This window comes from Drosophila mauritiana, chromosome 2R (genome assembly GCF_004382145.1).
Source record: "Drosophila mauritiana strain mau12 chromosome 2R, ASM438214v1, whole genome shotgun sequence".
Taxonomy (NCBI): domain Eukaryota; kingdom Metazoa; phylum Arthropoda; class Insecta; order Diptera; family Drosophilidae; genus Drosophila; species Drosophila mauritiana.
In genome coordinates, this window is record NC_046668.1 from 1338394 (window position 1) to 1364379 (window position 25986).

Genomic DNA, 25986 nt, shown 5'->3' on the forward strand with positions numbered 1-25986 from the left:
TGCACAAAAGAAGCAGACTCAAATCGCAACAACTAATTCTGAACGAGCCTTTGCGTTCATGATTAGAAAAGAAAACATAAACAAAAATATGGGCCTGATTAAAATTTACCCTGGACTCTGGTGCATCAGATCATCTCATCAATGACATGTCGTTGTTTTCTGAACATAAAAATGTGCAAAATCATATTGCCATCGAAAGCAAAGCGTGGGGAGTACATACATGCAACTGCCAAAGGAGTGGTTAACCTTACCAGTAGTGGAAGGGAGATAACGCTGAAGAATGTGCTGTACTGTAAAGAAATTCCACATAATCTATTATCAGTCAAGAAGATGCAAGATGCTGGAATAACGGTTGAGTTCAACCCTGATGGCAGCAGAGTAACTAAAAATCTAGCGTTTAATGGAACATGTGAGTACAATGTACCAATAATAAGATTTACTATGAATAGTAAAGTATATTCATCAAAAGTTAGAAATAGTGCTGAGTATCGCTTGTGGCATTAAATATAGGGTCATGTAAGTGCAGGCAAATCCTTAGAGATAAAAGAAAATGTACTATTTGAAGATATAAATATATTAAAAGGCATAGAAGTAAATCAAGATCTATGTGTATAAACGGAAAGCAATCTAGATTAAAATTTAATAAATTTAAAAACAAAGAAAATATCAAGAGACAAGAGACCGAGGGTCACAATATTCCCGTATTTATAATTACATGGCGTTAGTCTCGGAGTATGATTAAAAACTAACTTAAGAATTCGGTCCCGGTTCAACTCCAGGCCTCTGGTCCGCAGCAGAACAGCTGGCAGAAGGCCAGGTCAGCACTTCTGCACCAGGCCGATCCGTGCGGGCTCCGGGCAAATGCACCTGGAGTACGCGATCAGCAGTTTGTTTAGTGCGCGTGCAGACCACCGGATATGGCCTGCAATTCAGCAGTTTCACTCCGTGAGAACTGCTTGTGTTAACTTCTCCGGCTTTTAAGAGGTCGCCGTCCCGGTGACCCATTTGCTCCACATCACTGTTATCTCCTGGCTTTGTGTGGCTCCTGGTCTTTAGGTGGTGGTAGCTCAACCAAATGGTGGAGCACAATAGGAAGGCAGCAAGTACGGCGAAGGAATTGCTGAGGTGGGACCCCAAGGTGAGTTTCTCTCTAAGAGTCCCGATGTGATGAAGGTTCCTCAGACTTAGTTCGTGGAGAAGTGGAAGGCTTAACCTATTCTGATGAGTCGTGACGTTTACAACGGCGATTACCGACACAGCAGGTTTTTTATCTGAATTTCATAGCTGATTAATGTACCAAGTCCCATTGAGGGCTACCTTTTCGGTGTATGTTACCAGGTAGGTACCCGAAACTTTCTGGTCTTTCCCTTGGCTGTCGGTTATAGTCACGTTGGCATCATTCACAATGAGAGTGCCGTGATCCACAATGGTAACCGAATCCAGGTGGCCGGGAAGTGCACAGTGTGCAAAGGCCCCGGAGATTATCTGCTGAGCCAAAGTTACATTCTGCAGTTCTTTGCAGAAAGTGGCGCCGACCGTCATCTTGCAGTTCCCGATGTTGATGTTCCGGGATCTGCATTCCGCTACCAGATTTCAGTCCTCAAAGTTCATGATCTTGTTGTTGTGCTGGACCGGAAAGATTGTAATTTTCTTACGTTTAATCTTAGGGTTAGGGAATTTAATTAAAAAGTGTAAAATTTCTGAGTTTTGGAATACGCTTATGCTAAATACTTCTAGTAGCTCTATTAGACTAATATCAATAGGCTGTCTGTCTCTAAATTCGCCAATATCGGTTTCGTCTAAAATTGATGGACTTACAATGTTTAGTGTTGCTAGGGTTAAGCCCATAAGAATATTTTCTAAATCTGTAATAACAATTCTATTTTTAGCTAAAATGATCTCTAGTAAGTGTGTTTCTTTATCTGTTTCAGTGTTAGAAATTTGATTCATTGCTGTTGCAAGTTCATTCAATCGTGTTTGGAATTTGATATTTAATTCTGTTTGGCTTTCTTCTGTTCTTTTTAACTGCTCTTGGTTGAATTTTATTTCTTCGTTAAAGTCGGGGGTACCGGCAATGACCTTCAGTGCCGTTCCGATCAAATATAAACTCCTAGCAGTCCTATGGTGGAATCTTAGAGTGGCTACTAATTTGCGAATGTGTGTCAAGTCCGTCATAATTTCTGGTGTCCGGTGGTCGTCTGTAAATGTCCTTGTCATTGTCTCTGTCTGATCAGCGTAGTCCTCGTACGTTGTTATGTTTGTCGAGTGTTGCAAGTATCCGTACGATTCCCAGATGACGATTTCATTGTCCTCTATTGGGATGTAGTCTGCGTTCGTATAGTCGTTAAGTCGTACCGTCGCGTCTGTCTTAACAGCTATTAGTATAAGAATTAGAATGGGATACCGTAACCTAAAAGGATATAAAAAGATTGGAAACGGGGTCAGGACTCTTGCGAAGATGTTTATCGTAGATTGTCCTTGTGGACCACCCTCCCCTTTATTAGGACCGTGGTCCCCAGGTCTGCCTCTATGGTTTCTTCTGAACATAGTGGGGAAAGCTTGTTCCCTAAGCGCTTGTGGGTTTTTAAGAACACCTTTTCGCCAACTTGATAGTCCTTGTAGGTTCTATCTTTATTTACTTGATCAAGGGTCTTTTTCTGTGCTTGTTTAATTTTTCTGCGGATTTTTCCTTCGAATCCCGCAGACTTCGAGTGGATAATTTCTATCGGTTTTTCATTAGTTACTGAGTGAATTGTTGTACTTGTTGGTTGCCAACAGAATCAATTCGGTTGTGTCATTTAGGCCAGTTTCCAGCTTTAAGCATCTGGCTATTTCTGCCAGGGTACTGTGAAACCTTTCTACCTGACCGTTTAATGTGCTGTGTAGAGGCGGGGCGTTGGAAATGGTGATATTAAAATGATTTAGCAACATTGTTTTAATGGTTTCGGAATTTAATTATCTTTCGTTATCGCAGTAAATGGTTTTTATTTTTGGAAAGAAATTTATTATGTGTAATAGGGGAGATTTTACGTCCTTAATAGCCCTCGATGCGATGGTTTGCACTGTGTCAAATTTCGAAAATTTATCAATGCACGTAAGAAAAAGGGTTCCATCTGTTGTAAAGATGTCGATGTGGAGGATTTCCCACACATAGGAAGGTATAGTTGTTTCTGCTACCGCTTGTTTGGATGGATGACGATTGTATTTAGCCATTGAGCAGGTCTTGCCGTTTAAAGTGGTTTCTGTTGCTAACCGTAGCATTTTAGGGAAAAAGTCCCTCAAGATTTGCTTTACGTTTTCTTGTACTGCCCGGACAGCCCTTTTGTGCTCTGTTATAACAATTTCTCTCTGCTCAGTTGAATCCGTTATGTCCTGCACAAAGCTTTTCGGATTTTTGAAAGAGGTGCTTGGGAACAATTCAACTAATCGGTGCTGGATAAATGACAAGATCGGTAGGGAGCAATGTATTGCGTTAACTACTTCAGCATTTACCACATCTTGTAATGCATTAAGAAGATTTTCTCGTTTGGAAATCTTTATTATGTGTCTCACCTTGCTTTTAAACAAGATGAATGTGTCTACCGAAAAACTGTTTCTTCTTCGATTATGATTTGATTCCTGAAACAGTTTACCGGGTTGTCCGTTGTGTCAATAGTGTAAGTTAGCGACTGTTCGCTGTGTATTGTTGCTACATTTGACTGTTCGTCATTTATGACGTTTATTTTTTGGCGAGACAACGGTTCTGGCACCAGATTTTCTTTGCCTGGTTTGTAGACCAATTTGGCGCCGTGATCATCGATAATTCCCTTCCAGCGTTTTAGTTTCGCGTTATGGTTTTTATCCGAGACGGCAAAGGTAAGTGGTTGGTGATCGGTGAAGATCCGCAACCCTTTTACACCGTATAAGTAGTTTCGGAGGTTTTTCAGTGCCCAAACTATGGCGAGCAGCTCTCGCTCGTTAGTTGCATAATTTTCTTCACTATCTCTAAGGGCGCGTGATATCATTGTGATCGGGCGGGCGTCTTGAGATATTACCGCTCCTAGACCAAAACCAGACGCATCCGTTGTCAAATCAAATGGTCTCTTAAAGTCTGGGTAGGAAAGCAGAACGTCTTCCGATGCCAAGATTTCTCTCAACCTGTTGAACGTTTCTTTCTGTTCTTTGGTCATATCGATGTCGATTTTCCTTGACTGATATTTGCTTGCTTTTCCATTTTCTCCCTTTAGGATATTCGTTAAAGGCCTTGCGATTGTCGCAAAGTCTTTTATAAAGCACCTATAGTAGCTTGCTAGTCCCAGAAATGATCTGAGTTCGAAAAGCGTTTTAGGTAAAGGGAATTCTTTTATGGCTTTGACCTTTTCAGGTGAGGTTCGTAGACCCCCTTGCGACACTATGAACCCCAAGTATTCAACGCTCTTTTTGAAGAACTTTGATTTCTCCTGGGATACTCTCATGCCTGCCTCCAAGAGTTTTCTTAAAACCCAATCCACGTCCTTAACGTGGTCTTCCTTTGTTTTGGAGAATATTATGACGTCATCGACGTACACGTAGCATATTTTTGAAATTCTCTTAGGACATCGTTAATGGCCCTTTGGAAAATGCTTGGGGCATTTTTAAGCCCAAATGGTAATCTACAAAATTCGTACTTGCCGTTGTTTATTGAAAATGCCGTCTTTTCTCTGTCTTTTTCTGCCAGCTCTATCTGGTGAAAGCCTGACTTAAGATCAAGTGTCGTAAAAAATTTTGACTCTCCCATATTTGACAGTATTGTCGAAATTGTTTGGGTATTTATCGTCAACTGTTCTCTGGTTTAGTTTCCTAAAATCGATAACTAGTCGTTTCTTTTTTACCCCATTTTGGTCTGTTCCCTTATTATCTACAACCCAGGTCGGGTTGTTGTAGGGAGATTCGGATGGCCTTATTACGCCGTCCGCTAGAAGTTGTTTAACCTCTGCATTGACGAATTCGGTCACACCCATGGGATGCGGGTATGATTTTGAGTATACCGGCTCCCCATCCGTTTTAATTGTGGCGATAGTATTTATATTGAATGGTAATGCCTCGTCTGGGTCAGCGAAGGCTTTGTGATTTTTAACTATCATTTTATCGAACGAGTTTTTAATAGCAAGAGGAACGTCTCCATCATCGATTTTAATTAAGTTAACGTTTTCCGCTCTAGCAAACTGGATCTTTTCAGTTCCGTTACTAGTATTTAAAACATTTCCAGTAAAATCAAGTTTCGCATTTACTTGTTTAAGTAAGTCGAGACCAATAATACCGTCAAAGTCTTTAAGATTGTTCAGAATAAAAAAGGGTGTCTTTACGTTAAACACCGAAACTATACATTTTTTATCAATTTTGGTAAAGCCATGAATTGACTTTACAGTAAAGGGTTTTTCCGCTGCCACGACGCCTTTCAGCCCCGGGAGTGGAGTAATATAGTTTTTTGAGGTGCCTGTATCGAGTAATAGTTTTATTTCTCCTCCTGCCACCGTACGTGTAATGTAGGGGAGCACAGGGACCTTACCCTAAAAATTGCAGGAGTCCTCTGCATCCAGCTCGTCCTGTATTTCTATGGCGCTTGCCTGGGCAACGGAGTCATAATCTTCTTCGTCGGTGTTTTCTTCCGGCATGAAGTTGATTTTTTGCTGAGACCGTGCTGACCGCCCTTTTTGCCATGTTGTGGTTTGTTCGAACCGGGAGGAAGGGTCAACTTCCATTGGCTCTAGCGCCGGTTGGTTTTGCACATTACCTGCACTATTGTGTGGCCTTTGCTTAAAGGAACCGCTTTGATTGTTTGCTCTTTTCTTTTTAATCGCCCCCGAATTTTGGTTCGGTTCGCCGTATGACTGCGAACTTTTCCAACCTGCCTGTCTCTGGTTGTTTGGCCTATAGGCTCGTTCTTCGTTATGTCGGGCGAACGTGGCCGCGAATATACTTCTGTCGTTACTTGACTCAGCTTCTTGAGCTAACGCCAATGCTGATGGCAAGTCCCGCGGTTGTGCCGGAAAAACGGCAATTTTTAATGATTTCTTTAAGCCAGATATGAACGCGTGTAAAGCGTCATCCCTGTGCTGTTCATTAAGGACGGCCGCTGCGGCTGGGTCGTGTGTCATTATTGTTTTGCTTGTAAGAAGCGTTAGCTTCCGTTCTATCTCATCATAGTATTTGAGTAGTGGTAATTCTCCCTGCCTCGACAAACTTAATTCTTGTTTTATTACGTGTGCCGGAGTTTAGTCCACATCCGTGTCTAAGTCTAAGCGCGCTAGTATGGGGTGGAAATTAAATACCGTGTTAAATGAGGCTAATACAGCAGCCGCTGGGCCTCTTACTTTATTTTTAAGGATTCCGACGGCCTGATAATGCCGGCTGCTACCTTCGTAAGGCGCAAGTATTTTGTAGGCTGCAGTGGCGGCCTGTCTCCAGGAAACATAATTTTCCTGTTTACCGTCAAATTCTGGAACAGACTTGACCATATCATGGGGCTCATTACACTCAATGTTTGGATTCAATTCTATTTCCTGGAATGTCTGGATTTTCGGTTTTTTATCTTTAAGTAAACTTAACTCCCCCATAATTGTGGTTAGTTTTGCTTCGAATAGTTCTTCCTGCCTTTGAAGTGCGCAGGCTATGGCAGCCTCCATATTCGCAATTTGTTCCGCCAGCATTTCTGTTGCCCTACTGGTTGACGGTATCTCAATTATATTTTTTACTGCCACTTTTTTTTTACTTTTGGCACTTTCCGTGTAAAAGTTCTAGGACTTCTTCGTCTGGGGAAATATTCCCAGTATCCCTATACATGAGACAGTTTTTTACGTATAAAAAAAGTTTGCAGGTGTTATAGAATTAAGTCAAGAGTTTGTAGAATATTAATTATAGGTTTTTGTTGTATTTCCTAGCGAGAGTTAAATATCAAATTAATTTGTCATTTGCTAAAAATTCAACACCACAACTTGCTGGATATCATTTAATTGGTGTATTTTTATTTTGCATTTTCTAGCACATCTTAAAATATCTGGTTCAACAGTATATGCACTTAATAAAGAGCAGAAAAGAAAATTGTACGAAAAGTCAATTAAAAGAATACTTGTCGGTTACGAACCAAATGGGTACAAATTGTGGAATGAGAAATCGAGAAAATTTATGACAGCTAGGGATGTTGTCGTGGATGATATAAACATGTTAATGTCAATGTTGGTACATGAAGAACACACTTTCAACTTGAAAGTGTTGATGATTCCTCAAATGAAGAAAATCTAGAGTCAGATTTACCAATGGTGGAAAATGATGAATCTGTTGATTCAAGAATAAATGTACAACATAGTGAAAATTCCACATGCTCAAGGAATGCCGATCCAGTTATAGAAACTGGTGATGAAATAAAAGATAACAAAAGTGAGCAAGAAATCAGACGCAGTGAAAGAAATAAAGATAAACCTAAACTATCGTATAGATTTTTAAAAAAATGTCTAATGAATACTCAAGTCTGTTTAAATGATATTTCCAGTACATTTGATTAAATTGAATTTCGTGATCTTTTTGGGAAAAAGCCATACAAGAACTTGATTCACATTCAGAAAAAAAATGGAGTTTGTTGCAGAAGCCTAATAATAAAAACATAGTAGATTGTAAATGGGTTTTTAGTATTAAGCAAGATGAGTTTGGAAACTTAGTAAAGTATAAAGCAAGGCTAGTAGCACGAGGTTTTACACAAGAATATATGACTGATTATGAGACATTTGCACCAGTTGCACGAATTTCCAGATTTCCGTTTTTGTTGGCTCTTTCAAACCAATACAATTTACAAGTCCATCATATGGATGTTAAAACAGCATTCTTCAATGGAACACTAAAAGATGAAATCAACATTAAGGTTCCAAAAGGGTAGCCATATTGCGATGAGAATGCATTATTAAGCTTGTATCTTGATAAAGCTATTTATGGCCTTAAACAAGCTGCAAGATGCTGGTTTTAAGTTTTTGAAAATGTGCTGAAAGATGTTGGATTTGAAAATCTAAAAGTTGATCGTTGTATCTATATTTTAGATAAATTTTAGATATATTTTAGATTCTCAGATAATATCTATATTTTATTTATGTGGACGATGTAATAATTGTCACTAGTAAATCCGAAACTATGTCTGAATTTAAATCATACTTCTAACTAAATTTAAAATGACTGAATTAAAAGAAGTTCGATGTTTTATCGGAATCAAAATTTATAGAAATAAATGTCAGATATGTCTCAGTCAATCTGCATATATAATGAATGTCTTGAGAAAGTTTAATATGGAAGATTGCAATGCAGTTAGTGCACCTCTCCCAACCAAAGTATGAGGCTCTACAATCTGTAGAATCTTGTGAGGCACCATGTAGAAACTTGATCTACGCAGCGTCAGATGATTTATGAAAGCGAGAGTGTGTAGTTGTTCTTACAGTAAAGAGAAATAAAAGGAAAACAACCACGTTCCTATTTATTTCATGCTGGTCTGACAATATTTAATAATTGTATTCCACAATAATATTAATAAATAACCATAGTTTTGCATTGCCTTAACATTATTATTATTTAAATATAGCGTAGAAATAGTAATACTCTTATCTATGTACACAATATACCAAAATAAATTTCTAAAATGACTTTATATTAGAATATTTGTGTGCGACGTGTGAAAAATTAATAAGGCAATGATTGTTGAGTGACCACACTTTCTGCCTCAAGATATGACTTTTGCAATAAACAGTTTTCATATTTTTATTTATTTTATAAATGTTTATTACTCAATAGACTCGGACTTTGGGAAACTAAAGGAACCATTTTATCTTTTTTTTAATGTTTGTAAAACACACATTAAAGTTTTGAAATATGGTTAAAAAATAATAAAAAACAAATGTGTATAAAAAAATTGATTGTTGATTAAGTGCACAAATGAAAGTAGTGCTTTCTCATTATGGTTTTATGTAAATAATGAATGTCATATAAATATAATATATAAATATGTAAACGGTATCTAATTCGAGCGGCGATTTTAACAAACAAAGTGATGCTTTTCAAAGATCGGTTTAAGCTTTTTATATGGAGAATGAAACTCTCCGCCTTTTATATTTTTCCATGTCGTCAAGCGTTTATTTCTGGGTATATTTGTGGTACTGTATTTTCATTGTTTACTAATTAAGTATTTTTTTCTTTAACTATTTCAATATTTTGGTTTACTTTTTTATATAGTTTCGGTTTTGTTATAGGTTATTGTAATGTTGTTTGTTGTTTCATATAAAAATAAAATATTGCAATTTTAGCAAAGACATACAATAGGATTATTAATATATATCTATAATTTTTGTATAGCTCTTATTATTAAACATTTTATTTTTTTTTATTTCTAGGTGTGATATATGCTTATCTTTTGTTACATTGTGTTCGGTGAATATTAGGTTAATGTATTGTTAAATATTATTTGATATTGAAAGGCCTTTTAACTACGCTGTACAATTGAATACTTTTATAATTTTGTTATTTTCAATAAAAATGTCTTGATTTTTATGATTTTTCGTGTTATATTCAACGTTACAAGTATATTAGGTTACGTATTGAATGTAAAATGGCATACGTTATTTCTGGAAAGTACAAGTTGTATGTTCGTGTTAAAGAAAGACTATGCAATAGTCTTTTATAATACTCTTTGTTTGGGTATTTAAAACTTTATTATTGTGTAGATAAAATCTGCCCTCTATATTTTCATAAATAATTTGTCCATTATTGTTGCGGTAAGGGGAGATAGGGAAAGTCAGCTGTTCAATTGTATTTGTTGGAATATGAGACTTTAGGAATATTTCGTTAGTAGCGGTGTTATACCAGGCAGAAGTGTTTATGTTCATTAAATTTCTAAAGTTAACGTTACCAAGGTTGTCGTGCTTTAGAAGTTTTGGATTAAATATTCATAGAATTGTTAGTTGTGAACCCATTTCAATGCCTTCGATATATTCAGTAAAATATTATTATACAGCACGATGACTATGGTAAGCCTATGTAATCTAGGTTCGTTCTGAAAGGGGCATTCTGGACTAGACTGTCAAGTAAAGTAGAAGTACTTCAAGGTCAGAAATGGTCAAACCTACAAAATGAACCAGGCTGATCTCAAAAAATTTGCAGTCACCCAATTAAAAAGGTCGCTTTCGGAGTTTGGCTTACCAACCCAAGGTATTAAGCTGAATTCAGCCAATTAAAAAGGTCGCTTTCAGAGTTTGGCTTACCAAGCCGAAGTATTAAAGCTGAATTTATGGCTCATCTAGGCAAATATTGCCTGAAAAAAGGGACCAAGCTACAGAGAAAAAAAAAACACAAAACAATCGGCACAGGAAGGCGTTGTCGAGAATATTCCAGATCGAAATTAACTTCTCAGAATAATCACACAACTGAGGGCAGCACTTAATACCCAGCAAAACAAGTTGCAACGGGCGTAGCAAGACGTATACAACAAAAGCAGATAGTTGACAACGGTTACAATTAAGTCAACACTGAGAGCCCAATTAATAATTTATCGAGTGGCAACGCTGACGGCAATCATGGAGAGAGGCAATTTACCAGGGCCGGATCAGCAGTTTCATTATCTTATGCCAAGGAAGCTACCGATTTCAAAGGGAATATTTGCGCACGCAACTGGGTGGACTACCTTAAAAACAAAGGTCAAATCCATAATCTAAATGATGACTGCCTACGAATGTTGTTCCTTACCAAACTGAAAAGTGATGCACAGCGTTGGCTACACAATTTAATTTGAGATGATTGTCGTCGCTAATGAATCAATGAGACATTTTATGAACCAATATGGTTTGAGCATGAATCTAGCAAGCCTTGGCATTAATGAAAACATGTATAATATGGTTAAAATATCTGGTAAAAGAATCAAAAACTAGCAACTGCCGTAGTAGCCAATTGCGATTCCCAGTGAAACTGTTATAGAATATGAGGCAGTTCAGAAAAAACTATTCGACAATTTAACTGTTACAGAAAATAAAATGATTAAGGAAAAGCTAGCAGAATGTGAGACAATTGATGAAAAAATTAAATGAAGTTAATAAGGAAAACGAAGTGGAAAATATAAATTTTAATTTTCGTGAATCCATTAGGGCAATTTGAATTTTTAAGAATGCCTATGGCGTTTTGTTTATAAGACTAGTCAAGAAGTACCTGCGATTTTTTATCACTAAAAAATGAATTATAGCAGATGACAAGGGTTTTTATGCTTTTACGTACTTCCCAATTCCTAAAAAAAGTACACAATGTCAAAATTTCTTATTATTATGTTCCTATTCCAGAAGTTTTATAAAAAATTTCTCTCTAATTCTTCCTATAGATTTAAAAATACATAAAATAAGGAAGAATTAGAGAGAAATCAGCACAAGCTTTTTGAAATGGGAAATGGCGGTTGTGAACAAAAAAATAAGAAAAGCCGTTTGAACATCGACAATTACGGACCAGTAGTGGCAGGAAGAGGGAATAAGAGAACGCTATAGTCATCTTCCCTGATAATCAGAAAGCCGTTACTCAGCTTGACCAGGTGAGACCCATCATTTTCGAAATTGGGCGTAGCAACATGGGCCATTAAGTTTGCGCTGCGTCTCTAGAATCTGTGTATGGTCAATCTCAACCTTGGTATACCGATAGAAACTGGCAAGACGATGAATAAAACGAAGAAATGTCGGAACATTTTTCAAAAATGTTGGCACGGCAAATTTTATTTGGCATATCGATAGAAATTTAAAAGACCAATACAATTATGAATGAAGAACAAAGATTTTTCAAAATGTGGTCGTGGCAGTTTTGGGCGGCTTGTAGGCGTGGCAAAATGTTTTTTTGCAAATCGAAAAAAACTTACAAGACGAATACATAATCGAAAAAATATCCAAACAATTTTTAAAAGTATGGGCGTGGCAGTTTTGGGCTAATTGTTGGAGTTAGAGGAGGCGTGCTGCGTCTATGTATTTAGATTCTGTATGCCTAATCTTAAATATAGCATTCCCTCTTACTCTGGTAAAAACTAAAAATCTAGAAACAATGTTCAGGCATGCATACTTCATTGACTTCTATGCAGCGCAGGTTGGCGCCTTCCGCAAGCTTACGTTTAAAGTTAAAGAGCGCGTTAAACCTCAAGACTAGATACCAGGTGTTGAGTGATCAGCAATCGTAAACCGTCAACTTCTTGAATACAATAAGTTTTACTTATTTATGTTTCGATGGTTACCGTAATTTTTTAATTTTAAATAAGCCAACTAATAAATTATTTTCTTTTGCTTTAGAACTATCCATTATTAGGCAAAAGTCATTAAAAAGTGACCAAGAGCTGGAGATATCACATAGAAAAGCAAAGGAATTACAAATATTTATTAAAAAATTTACATCGAAATTGGAACTGCTTAACGACAAGATATATAAAAAAAGGATTCACCATGATGTAGAGGAGAGTGAGTTCGACCACGAACAGGCTGAGGAAACTCAAAAACTAAAGGTATACTTTACGCGTTATTAATTCGTTGTATAAATCCCGTTTTTTTGTAGATTGCTGAGCTGGAAATACTTAAATTGGAAGGAAAAATTGTTGAGCTACAAAACGAAATTGAACTTCACAAAGATTTTGTAATAGATAACCATAGGGAAACATTATCGTGGGAAACAAAATACAAAATGATCGAAGAAACTATTAAATGGGCGAAATTAGAGCGCTCTGTAAAAGGTGAAATCGGTCTTATGAAAACTGAAATACACCGCATGAATATAAGATATAGTCAACTTAAACGAGCACAGGAAAGTCTTGTTTTGGATCTAGAACATTGCGTTATGCATCGTGAACAAATCTTTGTCAATGCATCGGTCAAGGAGCACTTACAAGCCAAATTTAAGCAATTAAAAAATACTTCTCAAATTCAGGTTAGGCTTGATGAAGTTCACAATAGGACTAAGCTCATAAGTAATGAAATAACGTTTTTATCGGAAAAGCAATTAATTGATGACATTAATAAAATTGAACGTATGATTTATATGCTCCGTAGAATTCAGTCAGATCTTAACGATATCATTAAGGAGGATGTCAACATTCAGGATCGAATAGAAGAAGGAATATTAGCTAAGCATGCAAACTTGGAACAAATAATACGAAAACAGATGAGAGCAAAAGCTTATAAAAGGCTTAATACTTTAAAATCACAGCAAGTAATGCTCCGTTCAGAGTTGACAGTTCAACAGCTATCTCAAAAGCAAAGCGAGCTAAATTATAATCTTACAGAAATTGCAAAGGCTCTTTTACTAGACTATCCTAAAAAGAAATCATATGTTTTTAAAGTACTTCATGTTCTTAATGACTAGAAATACAATAAAAAATATAAATTTTCATAATACAGATAAAAATAGTGTTGTGATGTTTGACAGCCCGCGGTTTCGGAAGAAATAAAACCTATATCAAGTTTTTAAATTTCCAAGCCTTTTTTATTTAAATTATATCGAAAAAGCAGAACTTGGTATAACAGTTTAATACAATTGTTTTCAAAACAGTAGTTCGGCTCAATAATTGGGCGTTTACTTTTAAAGTGTTTAAAGTGACATTAAAAAACTCGTCCATTTTACTAAACAATTTAGTAGCAAGCACTTCAGTGAGAAATTACTCTCGCATTAACAATTTCAAAGCCTTTTACAAGTATACGGTGATGTCACGGTACGAGCACAGAAGTCAAGCTATAGACACGAGACACAATCTTTGATCCCCCTGCGACATCTACCTGGTGACAAACATTTAAAAGAACAAACATCATCCACGATTCATGTAAACAAAGTGTCACAGACTTGTCCTTGCTTAAGACTTGAATTAATGCCCAAGTAGATGCTAAACGTAATTGAAGATACGTTTACTTACCTATGAGATGTTGTCTCTTCTCAGTTTCAGACTTCATATAGTATGCCATTCTCTACCAACCTTAATATAATCCCTAGCATTTCCTTTGCTAGCGTTCTTAAATCATGAGCTAAGTCGTCTGCTACAGATAACCCAAGGGTTTTCATACAGTGCTTCAGACGACAAATATAAATGTGCAGGACTACCTGTAGCCACAGTCAACCGGCCTAGAACCGACATAGATTTCGCACCAGCAAAGAATTAGAGTTCATAACGTCCATGCAAAACTATGCAAGTGCTCATGAACAATCAAATTATTTTCATACAGTTGCTTGTGTCATCTAAGTCAACATGGTTCCATAACAATGTATAATGATGTTTTCCGGACCGATCGTCCTCGCTCCAGCACCGGTCAAATTGCTGACCAAGCATTTGTCCGGAAGCTCGCACATAGCCGTCAAAAGCTCTGCACATTGACAGAGGCCGCTATAAAGCCTTTTCTCTGTGTTAGCTTTTAAGCAGTTCGTTTTGGATATTCAATGAATAAAGAGCACAAGCTCATGAAACAATAACTCCGACTACCTGTCGTTAATCACTTTATTTTACAATAGCTAGCTATTGAGTCTACTACTGAGTCTTTAGGCCAGTAGCCAAAGGAAGACAGTCATCTTCCCAACATAATCATTCTAGATCTAACCACCCTACGCCTCTGCGCGCGGAAGAGTAAAAGGATATTCATCCACCGGCCAACTAGCGAATCAACCAGAGTGACTGGGGAGATTAACCCCCCTGCGGCACCAGAAAATAATTAATTTATATGCGGAATGCTAACGGCGTTTTGCATTAGTATTAGTATTAGTATTAGTATTAGTATTAGTATTAGTATTAGTATTATTTAGTATTAGTATTAGTAATTAGTATTAGTATTAGTATTAGTATTAGTATTTAAGTATTAGTATTAGTATTAGTATTAGTATTAGTATTAGTATTAGTATTAGTATTAGTATTAGTATTAGTATTAGTATTAGTATTAGTATTAGTATTTAGTATTAGTATTAGTATTAGTATTAGTATTAGTATTAGTATTAGTATTAGTATTAGTATTAGTATTAGTATTAGTATTAGTATTAGTTATTAGTATTAGTATTAGTATTAGTATTAGTATTAGTATTAGTATTAGTAATTAGTATTAGTATTAGTATTAGTATTAGTATTAGTATTAGTATTAGTATTAGTATTAGTATTAGTATTAGTATTAGTATTAGTATTAGTATTAGTATTAGTATTAGTATTAGTATTAGTATTAGTATTAGTATTAGTATTAGTATTAGTATTAGTATTAGTATTAGTATTAGTATTAGTATTAGTATTAGTATTAGTATTAGTATTAGTATTAGTATTAGTATTAGTATTAGTATTAGTATTAGTATTAGTATTAGTATTAGTATTAGTATTAGTATTAGTATTAGTAATTAGTAATTAGTATTAGTATTAGTATTTAGTATTAGTATTAGTATTAGTATTAGTATTAGTATTAGTATTAGTATTAGTATTAGTATTATAGTATTAGTATTAGTATTAGTATTAGTATTAGTATTAGTATTAGTATTAGTATTAGTATTAGTATTAGTATTAGTATTAGTATTAGTATTAGTAATTAGTATTAGTATTAGTAATTAGTATTAGTATTAGTATTAGTATTAGTATTAGTATTAGTATTAGTATTAGTATTAGTAATTAGTATTAGTATTAGTATTAGTATTAGTATTAGTATTAGTATTAGTATTAGTATTAGTATTAGTATTAGTATTAGTATTAGTATTAGTATTAGTATTAGTATTAGTATTAGTATTAGTATTAGTATTAGTATTAAGTATTAGTATTAGTATTAGTATTAGTATTAGTATTAGTATTAGTATTAGTATTAGTATTAGTATTAGTATTAGTATTAGTATTAGTATTAGTATTAGTATTAGTATTAGTAATTAGTATTAGTATTAGTATTAGTATTAGTATTAGTATTAGTAATTAGTATTAGTATTAGTATTAGTATTAGTATTAGTATTAGTATTAGTAATTAGTATTAGTATTAGTATTAGTATTAGTATTAGTATTAGTATTAGTATTAGTATTAGTATTAGTATTAGTATTAGTATTAGTATTAGTATTAGTATTAGTATTAGTATTAGTATTAGTATTAGTATTAGTATTAGTATTAGTATTAGTATTAGTATTAGTATTAGTATTAGTATTAGTATTAGTATTAGTATTAGTATTAGTATTAGTATTAGTATTAGTATTAGTATTAGTATTAGTATTAGTATTAGTATTAGTATTAGTATTAGTATTAGTATTAGTATTAGTATTATTAGTAATTAGTATTAGTATTAGTATTAAGTATTAGTATTAGTATTAGTATTAGTATTAGTATTAGTATTAGTATTAGTATTAGTATTAGTATTAGTATTAGTATTAGTATTAGTATTAGTATTAGTATTAGTATTAGTATTAGTATTAGTATTAGTATTAGTATTAGTATTAGTATTAGTATTAGTATTAGTATTAGTATTAGTATTAGTATTAGTATTAGTATTAGTATTAGTAATTAGTATTAGTATTAGTATTAGTATTAGTATTAGTATTAAGTATTAGTATTAGTATTAGTATTAGTATTAGTATTAGTATTAGTATTTAGTATTAGTATTAGTATTAGTATTAGTATTAGTATTAGTATTAGTATTTAGTATTAGTATTAGTATTAGTATTAGTATTAGTATTAGTATTAGTATTAGTATTAGTATTAGTATTAGTATTAGTATTAGTATTAGTATTAGTATTAGTATTAGTATTAGTATTAGTATTAGTATTAGTATTAGTATTAGTATTAGTATTAGTATTAGTATTAGTATTAGTATTAGTATTAGTATTAGTATTAGTATTAGTATTAGTATTAGTATTAGTATTAGTATTAGTATTAGTATTAGTATTAGTATTAGTAATTAGTATTAGTATTAGTATTAGTATTAGTATTAGTATTAGTATTAGTATTAGTATTAGTATTAGTATTAGTATTAGTAAATTAGTATTAGTATTAGTATTAGTATTAGTATTAGTATTAGTATTAGTATTAGTATTAGTATTAGTATTAGTATTAGTATTAGTATTATTAGTATTAGTAATTAGTATTAGTATTAGTATTAGTATTAGTATTAGTATTAGTATTAGTATTAGTATTAGTATTAGTATTAGTATTAGTATTAGTATTAGTATTAGTATTAGTATTAGTATTAGTATTAGTATTAGTATTAGTATTAGTATTAGTATTAGTATTAGTATTAGTATTAGTATTAGTATTAGTATTAGTATTAGTATTAGTATTAGTATTAGTATTAGTATTAGTATTAGTATTAGTATTAGTATTAGTATTAGTATTAGTATTAGTATTAGTATTAGTATTAGTATTAGTAAGTATTAGTATTAGTATTAGTATTAGTATTAGTATTAGTATTAGTATTAGTATTAGTATTAGTATTAGTATTAGTATTAGTATTAGTATTAGTATTAGTATTAGTATTAGTATTAGTATTAGTATTAGTATTAGTATTAGTAATTAGTATTAGTATTAGTATTAGTATTAGTATTAGTATTAGTATTAGTAATTAGTATTAGTATTAGTATTAGTATTAGTATTAGTATTAGTATTAGTATTAGTATTAGTATTAGTATTAGTATTAGTATTAGTATTAGTATTAGTAATTAGTATTAGTATTAGTATTAGTATTAGTATTAGTATTAGTATTAGTATTAGTATTAGTATTAGTATTAGTATTAGTATTAGTATTAGTATTAGTATTAGTATTAGTAATTAGTATTAGTATTAGTATTAGTATTAGTATTAGTATTAGTATTAGTATTAGTATTAGTATTAGTATTAGTATTAGTATTAGTATTAGTAATTAGTATTAGTATTAGTATTAGTTATTAGTATTAGTATTAGTATTAGTATTAGTATTAGTATTAGTATTAGTATTAGTATTAGTATTAGTATTAGTATTAGTATTAGTATTAAGTATTAGTATTAGTATTAGTATTAGTATTAGTATATTTAGTATTAGTATTAGTATTAGTATTAGTATTAGGTATTAGTATTAGTATTAGTATTAGTATTAGTATTAGTATTAGTATTAGTATTAGTATTAGTATTAGTATTAGTATTTAGTATTAGTAATTAGTATTAGTATTAGTATTAGTATTAAGTATTAGTATTAGTATTAGTATTAGTATTAGTATTAGTATTAGTATTAGTATTAGTATTAGTATTAGTATTAGTATTAGTATTAGTATTAGTATTAGTATTAGTATTAGTATTAGTATTAGTATTAGTATTAGTATTAGTATTAGTATTAGTATTAGTATTAGTATTAGTATTAGTATTAGTATTAGTATTAGTATTAGTATTAGTATTAGTATTAGTATTAGTATTAGTATTAAGTATTAGTATTAGTATTAGTATTAGTATTAGTATTAGTATTAGTATTAGTATTAAGTATTATAGTATTAGTATTAGTATTAGTATTAGTATTAGTATTAGTATTAGTATTAGTATTAGTATTAGTATTAGTATTAGTATTAGTATTATATTAGTATTAGTATTAGTATTAGTATTAGTATTAGTATTAGTATTAGTATTAGTATTAGTATTAGTATTAGTATTAGTATTAGTATTAGTATTAGTATTAGTATTAGTATTAGTATTAGTATTAGTATTAGTATTAGTATTAGTATTAGTATTAGTATTAGTATTAGTATATTAGTATTAGTATTAGTATTAGTATTAGTATTAGTATTAGTATAGTATTAGTATTAGTATTAGTATTAGTATTAGTATTAGTATTAGTATTAGTATTAGTATTAGTATTAGTATTAGTATTAGTATTAGTATTAGTATTAGTATTAGTATTAGTATTAGTATTAGTATTAGTATTAGTATTAGTATTAGTATTAGTATTAGTATTATATTAGTATTAGTATTAGTATTAGTATTAGTATTAGTATTAGTATTAGTATTAGTATTAGTATTAGTATTAGTATTAGTATTATATTAGTATTAGTATTAGTATTAGTATTAGTATTAGTATAGTATTAGTATTAGTATTAGTATTAGTATTAGTATTAGTATTAGTATTAGTATTAGTATTAGTATTAGTATTAGTATTAGTATTAGTATTAGTATTAGTATTAGTATTAGTATTAGTATTAGTATTAGTATTAGTATTAGTATTAGTATTAGTATTAGTATTAGTATTAGTATTAGTAATTAGTATTAGTATTAGTATTAGTATTAGTATTAGTATTAGTATTAGTATTAGTATTAGTATTAGTATTAGTATTAGTATTAGTATTAGTATTAGTATTAGTATTAGTATTAGTATTAGTATTAGTATTAGTATTAGTATTAGTATTAGTATTAGTATTAGTATTAGTATTAGTATTAGTATTAGTATTAGTATTAGTTATTAGTATTAGTATTAGTATTAGTATTAGTAGTATTAGTATTTTTTAGTATTAGTATTAGTATTAGTATTAGTATTAGTATTAGTATTAGTATTAGTATTAGTATTAGTATTAGTATTAGTATTAGTATTAGTATTAGTATTAGTATTAGTATTAGTATTAGTATTAGTATTAGTATTAGTATTTTTTAGTATTAGTATTAGTATTTAGTATTAGTAATTAGTATTAGTATTAGTATTAGTATTAGTATTAGTATTAGTATATTAGTATTAGTATTAGTTATATAGTATTAGTATTAGTAGTATTAGTATTAGTATTAGTATTAGTATTAGTATTAGTATTAGTATTAGTATTAGTATTAGTATTAAGTATTAGTATTAGTATTAGTATTAGTATTAGTATTTAGTATTAGTATTAGTATTAGTATTAGTATTAGTATTAGTATTAGTATTAGTATTAGTATTAGTATTAGTATTAGTATTAGTATTAGTATTAGTATTAGTATTAGTATTAGTATTAGTATTAGTATTAGTATTAAGTATTAGTATTAGTATTAGTATTAGTAATTTAAGTATTAGTATTAGTAATTAGTATGTTAGTATTAGTATTAAGTATTATAAGTATTAGTATTAGTAATTTAGTATTAGTATTAGTATTAGTATTAGTATTAGTATAGTATTAGTATTAGTATTAGTATTAGTATTAGTAATTAGTATTAGTATTAGTATTAGTATTAGTAATTAGTATTAGTATTAGTATTTAGTATTAAGTATTAGTATTAGTATTAGTATTAGTATTAGTATTAGTATTAGTATATTAGTATTAGTATTAGTATTAAGTATTAGTATTAGTATTAGTATTAGTATTAGTATTAGTATTAGTATTAGTATTAGTATTAGTATTAGTATTAGTATTAGTATTAGTATTAGTATTAGTATTAGTATTAGTATTAGTATTAGTTATTAGTATTAGTATTAGTATTATTATTAGTATTAGTATTAGTATTAGTATTAGTAATTAGTATTAGTATTAGTATTAGTATTAGTATTAGTATTAGTATTAGTATTAGTATTAGTATTAGTATTAGTATTAGTATTAGTATTAGTATTAGTATTAGTATTAGTATTAGTATTAGTATTAGTATTAGTATTAGTATTAGTATTAGTATTAGTATTAGTATTAGTATTTAGTATTAGTATTAGTATTAGTATTAGTATTAGTATTAGTTATTAGTATTAGTATTAGTATTAGTATTAGTATTAGTATTAGTATTAGTATTAGTATTAGTATTAGTATTAGTATTTAGTATTAGTATTAGTATTAGTATTAGTATTAGTATTAGTATTAGTATTAGTATTAGTATTAGTATTTAGTATTAGTATTAGTATTAGTATTAGTATTAGTATTAGTATTAGTATTAGTATTAGTATTAGTAATTAGTATTAGTATTAGTATTAGTATTAGTAATTAGTATTAGTATTAGTATTAGTATTAGTATTAGGTATTAGTATTAGTAATTAGTATTAGTATTAGTATTAGTATTAGTTAGTATTAGTATTAGTATTAGTATTAGTATTAGTATTAGTATTAGTATTAGTATTAGTATTAGTATTAGTATTAGTATTAGTATTAGTATTAGTATTAGTATTAGTATTAGTATTAGTATTAGTATTAGTATTAGTATTAGTAATTAGTAATTAGTATTAGTATTAGTATTAGTATTAGTATTAGTATTAGTATTAGTATTAGTATTAGTTAGTATTAGTATTAGTATTAGTATTAGTATTAGTATTAGTATTAGTATTAGTATTAGTATTAGTATTAGTATTAGTATTAGTATTAGTATTAGTATTAGTATTAGTATTAGTATTAGTATTAGTATTAGTATTAGTATTAGTATTAGTATTAGTATTAGTATTAGTATTAAGTATTAGTATTAGTATTAGTATTAGTATTAGTATTAGTATTAAGTATTAGTATTAGTATTAGTATTAGTAATTAGTATTAGTATTAGTATTAGTATTAGTATTAGTATTAGTATTAGTATTAGTATTTAGTATTAGTATTAGTATTAGTATTAGTATTAGTATTAGTAATTAGTATTAGTATTAGTATTAGTATTAGTATTAGTATTAGTATTAGTATTAGTTATTAGTATTAGTATTAGTATTAGTATTAGTATTAGTATTAGTATTTAGTATTAGTATTAGTATTAGTATAGTATAGTATTAGTATTAGTATTAGTATTAGTATTAGTATTAGTATTAGTATTAGTATTAGTATTAGTATTAAGTATTAGATAGTATTAAGTATTAGTATTAGTATTAGTATTAGTATTAGTATTAGTATTATTTAGTATTATATTAGTATTAGTATTGTATTAGTATTAGTATTAGTATTAGTATTAGTATTAGTATTAGTATTTTTAGTTTAGTATTAGTATTAGTATTAGTATTAGTATTAGTATTAAGTATTAGTATTAGTATTAGTATTAGTATTAGTATTAGTATTAGTATTAGTATTAGTATTAGTATTAGTAATTAGTATTAGTATATATAGTAATTAGTATTAGTATTAGTATTAGTATTAGTATTAGTATTAGTATATATTGTATTAGTATTTAGTAATTAGTATTAGTATTTAGTATTAGTATTAGTATTATTTATTAGTATTAGTATTAGTATTAGTATTAGTATTAGTATTATATTAGTATTAGTATTAGTATTAGTATTAGTATTAGTATTAGTATTAGTATTAGTATTAGTATTAGTATTAGTATTAGTATTAGTATTAGTTATTAGTATTAGTATTAGTATTAGTATTAGTATTAGTATTAGTATTAGTATTTAGTATTAGTATTAGTATTAGTATTAGTATTAGTATTAGTATTAGTATTAGTATTAGTATTAGTATTAGTATTAGTTATTAGTATTAGTATTAGTATTAGTATTAGTATTAGTATTAGTATTAGTATTAGTATTAGTATTAGTATTAGTATTAGTATTAGTATTAGTATTAGTATTATTAGTATTAGTATTAGTATTAGTATTAGTATTAGTATTAGTATTAGTATTAGTATTAGTATTAGTATTAGTATTAGTATTAGTATTAGTATTAGTATTAGTATTAGTATTAGTATTAGTATTAGTATTAGTATTAGTATTAGTATTAGTATTAGTATTAGTATTAGTATTAGTATTAGTATTAGTATTAGTATTAGTATTAGTATTAGTATTAGTAATTAGTATTAGTATTAGTATTTAGTATAGTATTAGTATTAGTATTAGTATTAGTATTAGTATTAGTATTAGTATTAGTATTAGTATTAGTATTAGTATTAGTATTAGTATTAGTATTTAGTATTAGTATTAGTATTAGTATTAGTATTATATTAGTATTAGTATTAGTTAGTATTAGTATTATTAGTATTAGTATTAGTATTAGTATTAGTAATTAGTATTAGTATTGAAGTATTAGTATTAGTATTAGTATTAGTATTAGTATTAGTATTAGTTTATATTAGTATTAGTATTTATTAGTATTAGTATTTATTAGTATTAGTATTAGTATTAGTATTAGTATTAGTATTAGTATTAGTATTAGTATTAGTATTAAGTATTAGTATTAGTATTAGTATTAGTATTAGTATTAGTATTAGTATTTAGTATTAGTATTAGTATTAGTATTAGTATTAGTATTAGTATTAGTATTAGTATTAGTATTAGTATTAGTATTAGTATTAGTATTAGTATTAGTATATATTAGTATTAGTATTAGTATTAGTATATTAGTATTAGTATTAGTATTAGTATTATTTAGTATTAGTATTAGTATTAGTATTAGTATTAGTATTAGTATTAGTATTAGTTATTAGTATTAGTATAGTTAGTATTAGTATTAAGTATTAGTATTAGTATTAGTATTAGTATTAGTATAGTATTAGTATTAGTATATATAGTATTAGTATTAGTATTTAGTATTAGTATTAGTATTAGTATTAGTATTAGTATTAGTATTAGTATTAGTATTAGTAATATTAGTATTAGTATTAGTATTAGTATTAGTATTTATTAGTATTAGTATTAGTATTAGTATTAGTATTAGTGTATTTATTGTATTAGTATTAGTATTGTATTAGTTATTAGTATTAGTATTATTTTTTTTTAGTATTAGTATTAGTATTAGTATTAGTATTTATAGTATTTTTAGTATTAGTATTTAGTATTAGTATTAGTATTTTTTTTAGTATTAGTATTAGTATTAGTATTTTAAGTAAATTAGTATTAGTATTAGTATTAGAATTAGGTATTAGTATTTTAGTATTAGTATTAGTATTAGTTTTATTAGTATTAGTATTAGTATTAGTATTAGTTATTTAGTTTAGTATTAGTATTAGTATTAGTATTAGTATTAGTATTAGTATTAGTATTAGTATTAGTATTAGTAATTAGTATTAGTAATTAGTATTAGTATTAGTATTAGTAAGTATAGTATTAGTATTAGTATTAGTATTAGTATTATATTAGTATTAGTATTAAGTAATTAGTATTAGTATTAGTAAGTTTAGTATTAGTATTAGTATTAGTATTAGTATTAGTATTAGTATTAGTATTAGTATTAGTATTAGTATTTAGTATTAGTATTAGTATTAGTATTAGTATTAAGTATTAGTATTAGTAATTAGTATTAGTATTAGTATTAGTATTAGTATTAGTAATTAGTAATTAGTATAGTATAGTATTAGTATTAGTATTAGTATTAGTATTAGTATTAGTATTAGTATTAGTATTAGTATTAGTATTAGTATTAGTATTAGTATTAGTATTAGTATTAGTTATTAGTATTAGTATTAGTATTAGTATTAGTATTAGTATTAGTATAGTATTAGTATTAGTATTAGTATTAGTATTAGTATTAGTATTAGTATTAGTATTAGTATTAGTATTAGTATTAGTATTAGTATTAGTATTAGTATTAGTATTAGTATTAGTATTAGTATTAGTATTAGTATTAGTATTAGGTATTAGTATTAGTATTAGTATTAGTATTAGTATATTAGTATTAGTATTAGTATTAGTATTAGTATTGTATTAGTAATTAGTATTAGTATTAGTATTAGTATTAGTATTAGTATTAGTATTAGTATTAGTATTAGTATTAGTATTAGTATTAGTATTAGTATTAGTATTAGTATTAGTATTAGTATTAGTATTAGTATTAGTATTAGTATTAGTATTAGTATTAGTATTAGTATTAGTATTATAGTATTAGTAATTAGTATTAGTAATAGTAATAGTAATAGTAATAGTAATAGTAATAGTAATAGTAATAGTAATAGTAATAGTAATAGTAATAGTAATAGTAATAGTAATAGTAATAGTAATAGTAATAGTAATAGTAATAGTAATAGTAATAGTAATAGTAATAGTAATAGTAATAGTAATAGTAATAGTAATAGTAATAGTAATAGTAATAGTAATAGTAATAGTAATAGTATTAGTATTAGTATTAGATTAGTATTAGTATAGTATAGTATTAGTATTAGTATTAGTAATTAGTTTAGTATAGTATTAGTATTAGTATTAGTATTAGTATTAGTATTAGTAATAGTATTAGTTATTAGTATTAGTATTAGTATAGTATTAGTATTAGTATTAAGTATTAGGTATTAGTATTAGTATTAGTATTAGTATTAGTATTAGTATTAGTATTAGTAGTATTAGTATTATTAGTATTAGTATTAGTATTAGTATTAGTATTAGTATTAGTATTAGTATTAGTATTTAGTATTAGTATTAGTATTAGTATTAGTATTTATTAGTATTAGTATTAGTATTAGTATTAGTATTAGTAGTTAGTATTAGTATTAGTATTTAGTAGTATTAGTTTAGTATTAGTATTAGTATTAGTATTAGTATTAGTATTAGTATTAGTATTAGTATTAGTATTAGTATTAGTATTAGTATTAGTATTAGTATTAGTATTAGTATTAGTATTAGTATTAGTATTTAGTATTAGTATTAGTATTAGTATTAGTATTAGTATTAGTATTAGTTAGTATTAGTATTAGTATTAGTATTAGTATTAGTATTAGTATTAGTATTAGTATTAGTATTAGTATTAGTAATTAGTATTAGGTATTAGTATTAGTATTAGTATTAGTATTAGTATTAGTATTAGTATTAGTATTAGTATTAGTATTAGTATTAGTATTAGTATTATAGTATTAGTATTAGTATTCAGTATTAGTATTAGTATTAGTATAGTATTAGTATTAGTATTAGTATTAGTATTAGTATTAGTATTAGTATTATTAGTATTAGTATATAGTATTAGTATTAGTATTAGTATTAGTATTAGTATTAGTATTAGTATTAGTATTAGTATTAGTATTAGTATTAGTATTAGTATTAGTATTAGTATTAGTATTAGTATTAGTATTAGTATTAGTATTAGTATTAGTATTAGTATTAGTATTAGTATTAGTATTAGTATTAGTATTAGTATTAGTATTAGTATTAGTATTAGTATAGTTAGTATTAGTATTAGTATTAGTATTAGTATTAGTATTAGTATTAGTATTAGTATTA

The 25986-nt window shown here is 28.1% G+C and overlaps 1 protein-coding gene across 4 annotated transcripts in view; it reads left to right on the forward strand.

The window, feature by feature from the left end:
- The window catches only part of LOC117138506 (coiled-coil domain-containing protein 40), a 75563-nt gene extending 62157 nt beyond the window's left edge, over positions 1–13406 (forward strand). For 3 of the 4 annotated variants that reach the window (XM_033300638.1, XM_033300640.1, XM_033300641.1), the window contains 2 exons: positions 12297–12505; positions 12556–13404. In XM_033300638.1, coding sequence (XP_033156529.1) covers positions 12297–12505; positions 12556–13359 — 1013 coding nt within the window. In that variant the 3' untranslated portion in view covers positions 13360–13404. Of the gene's footprint in view, positions 1–12296; positions 12506–12555 lie in introns of all 4 variants that reach the window. The other variant, XM_033300639.1, reaches the window with a different exon arrangement.
- The last annotated feature ends 12580 nt before the right edge of the window (positions 13407–25986 follow it).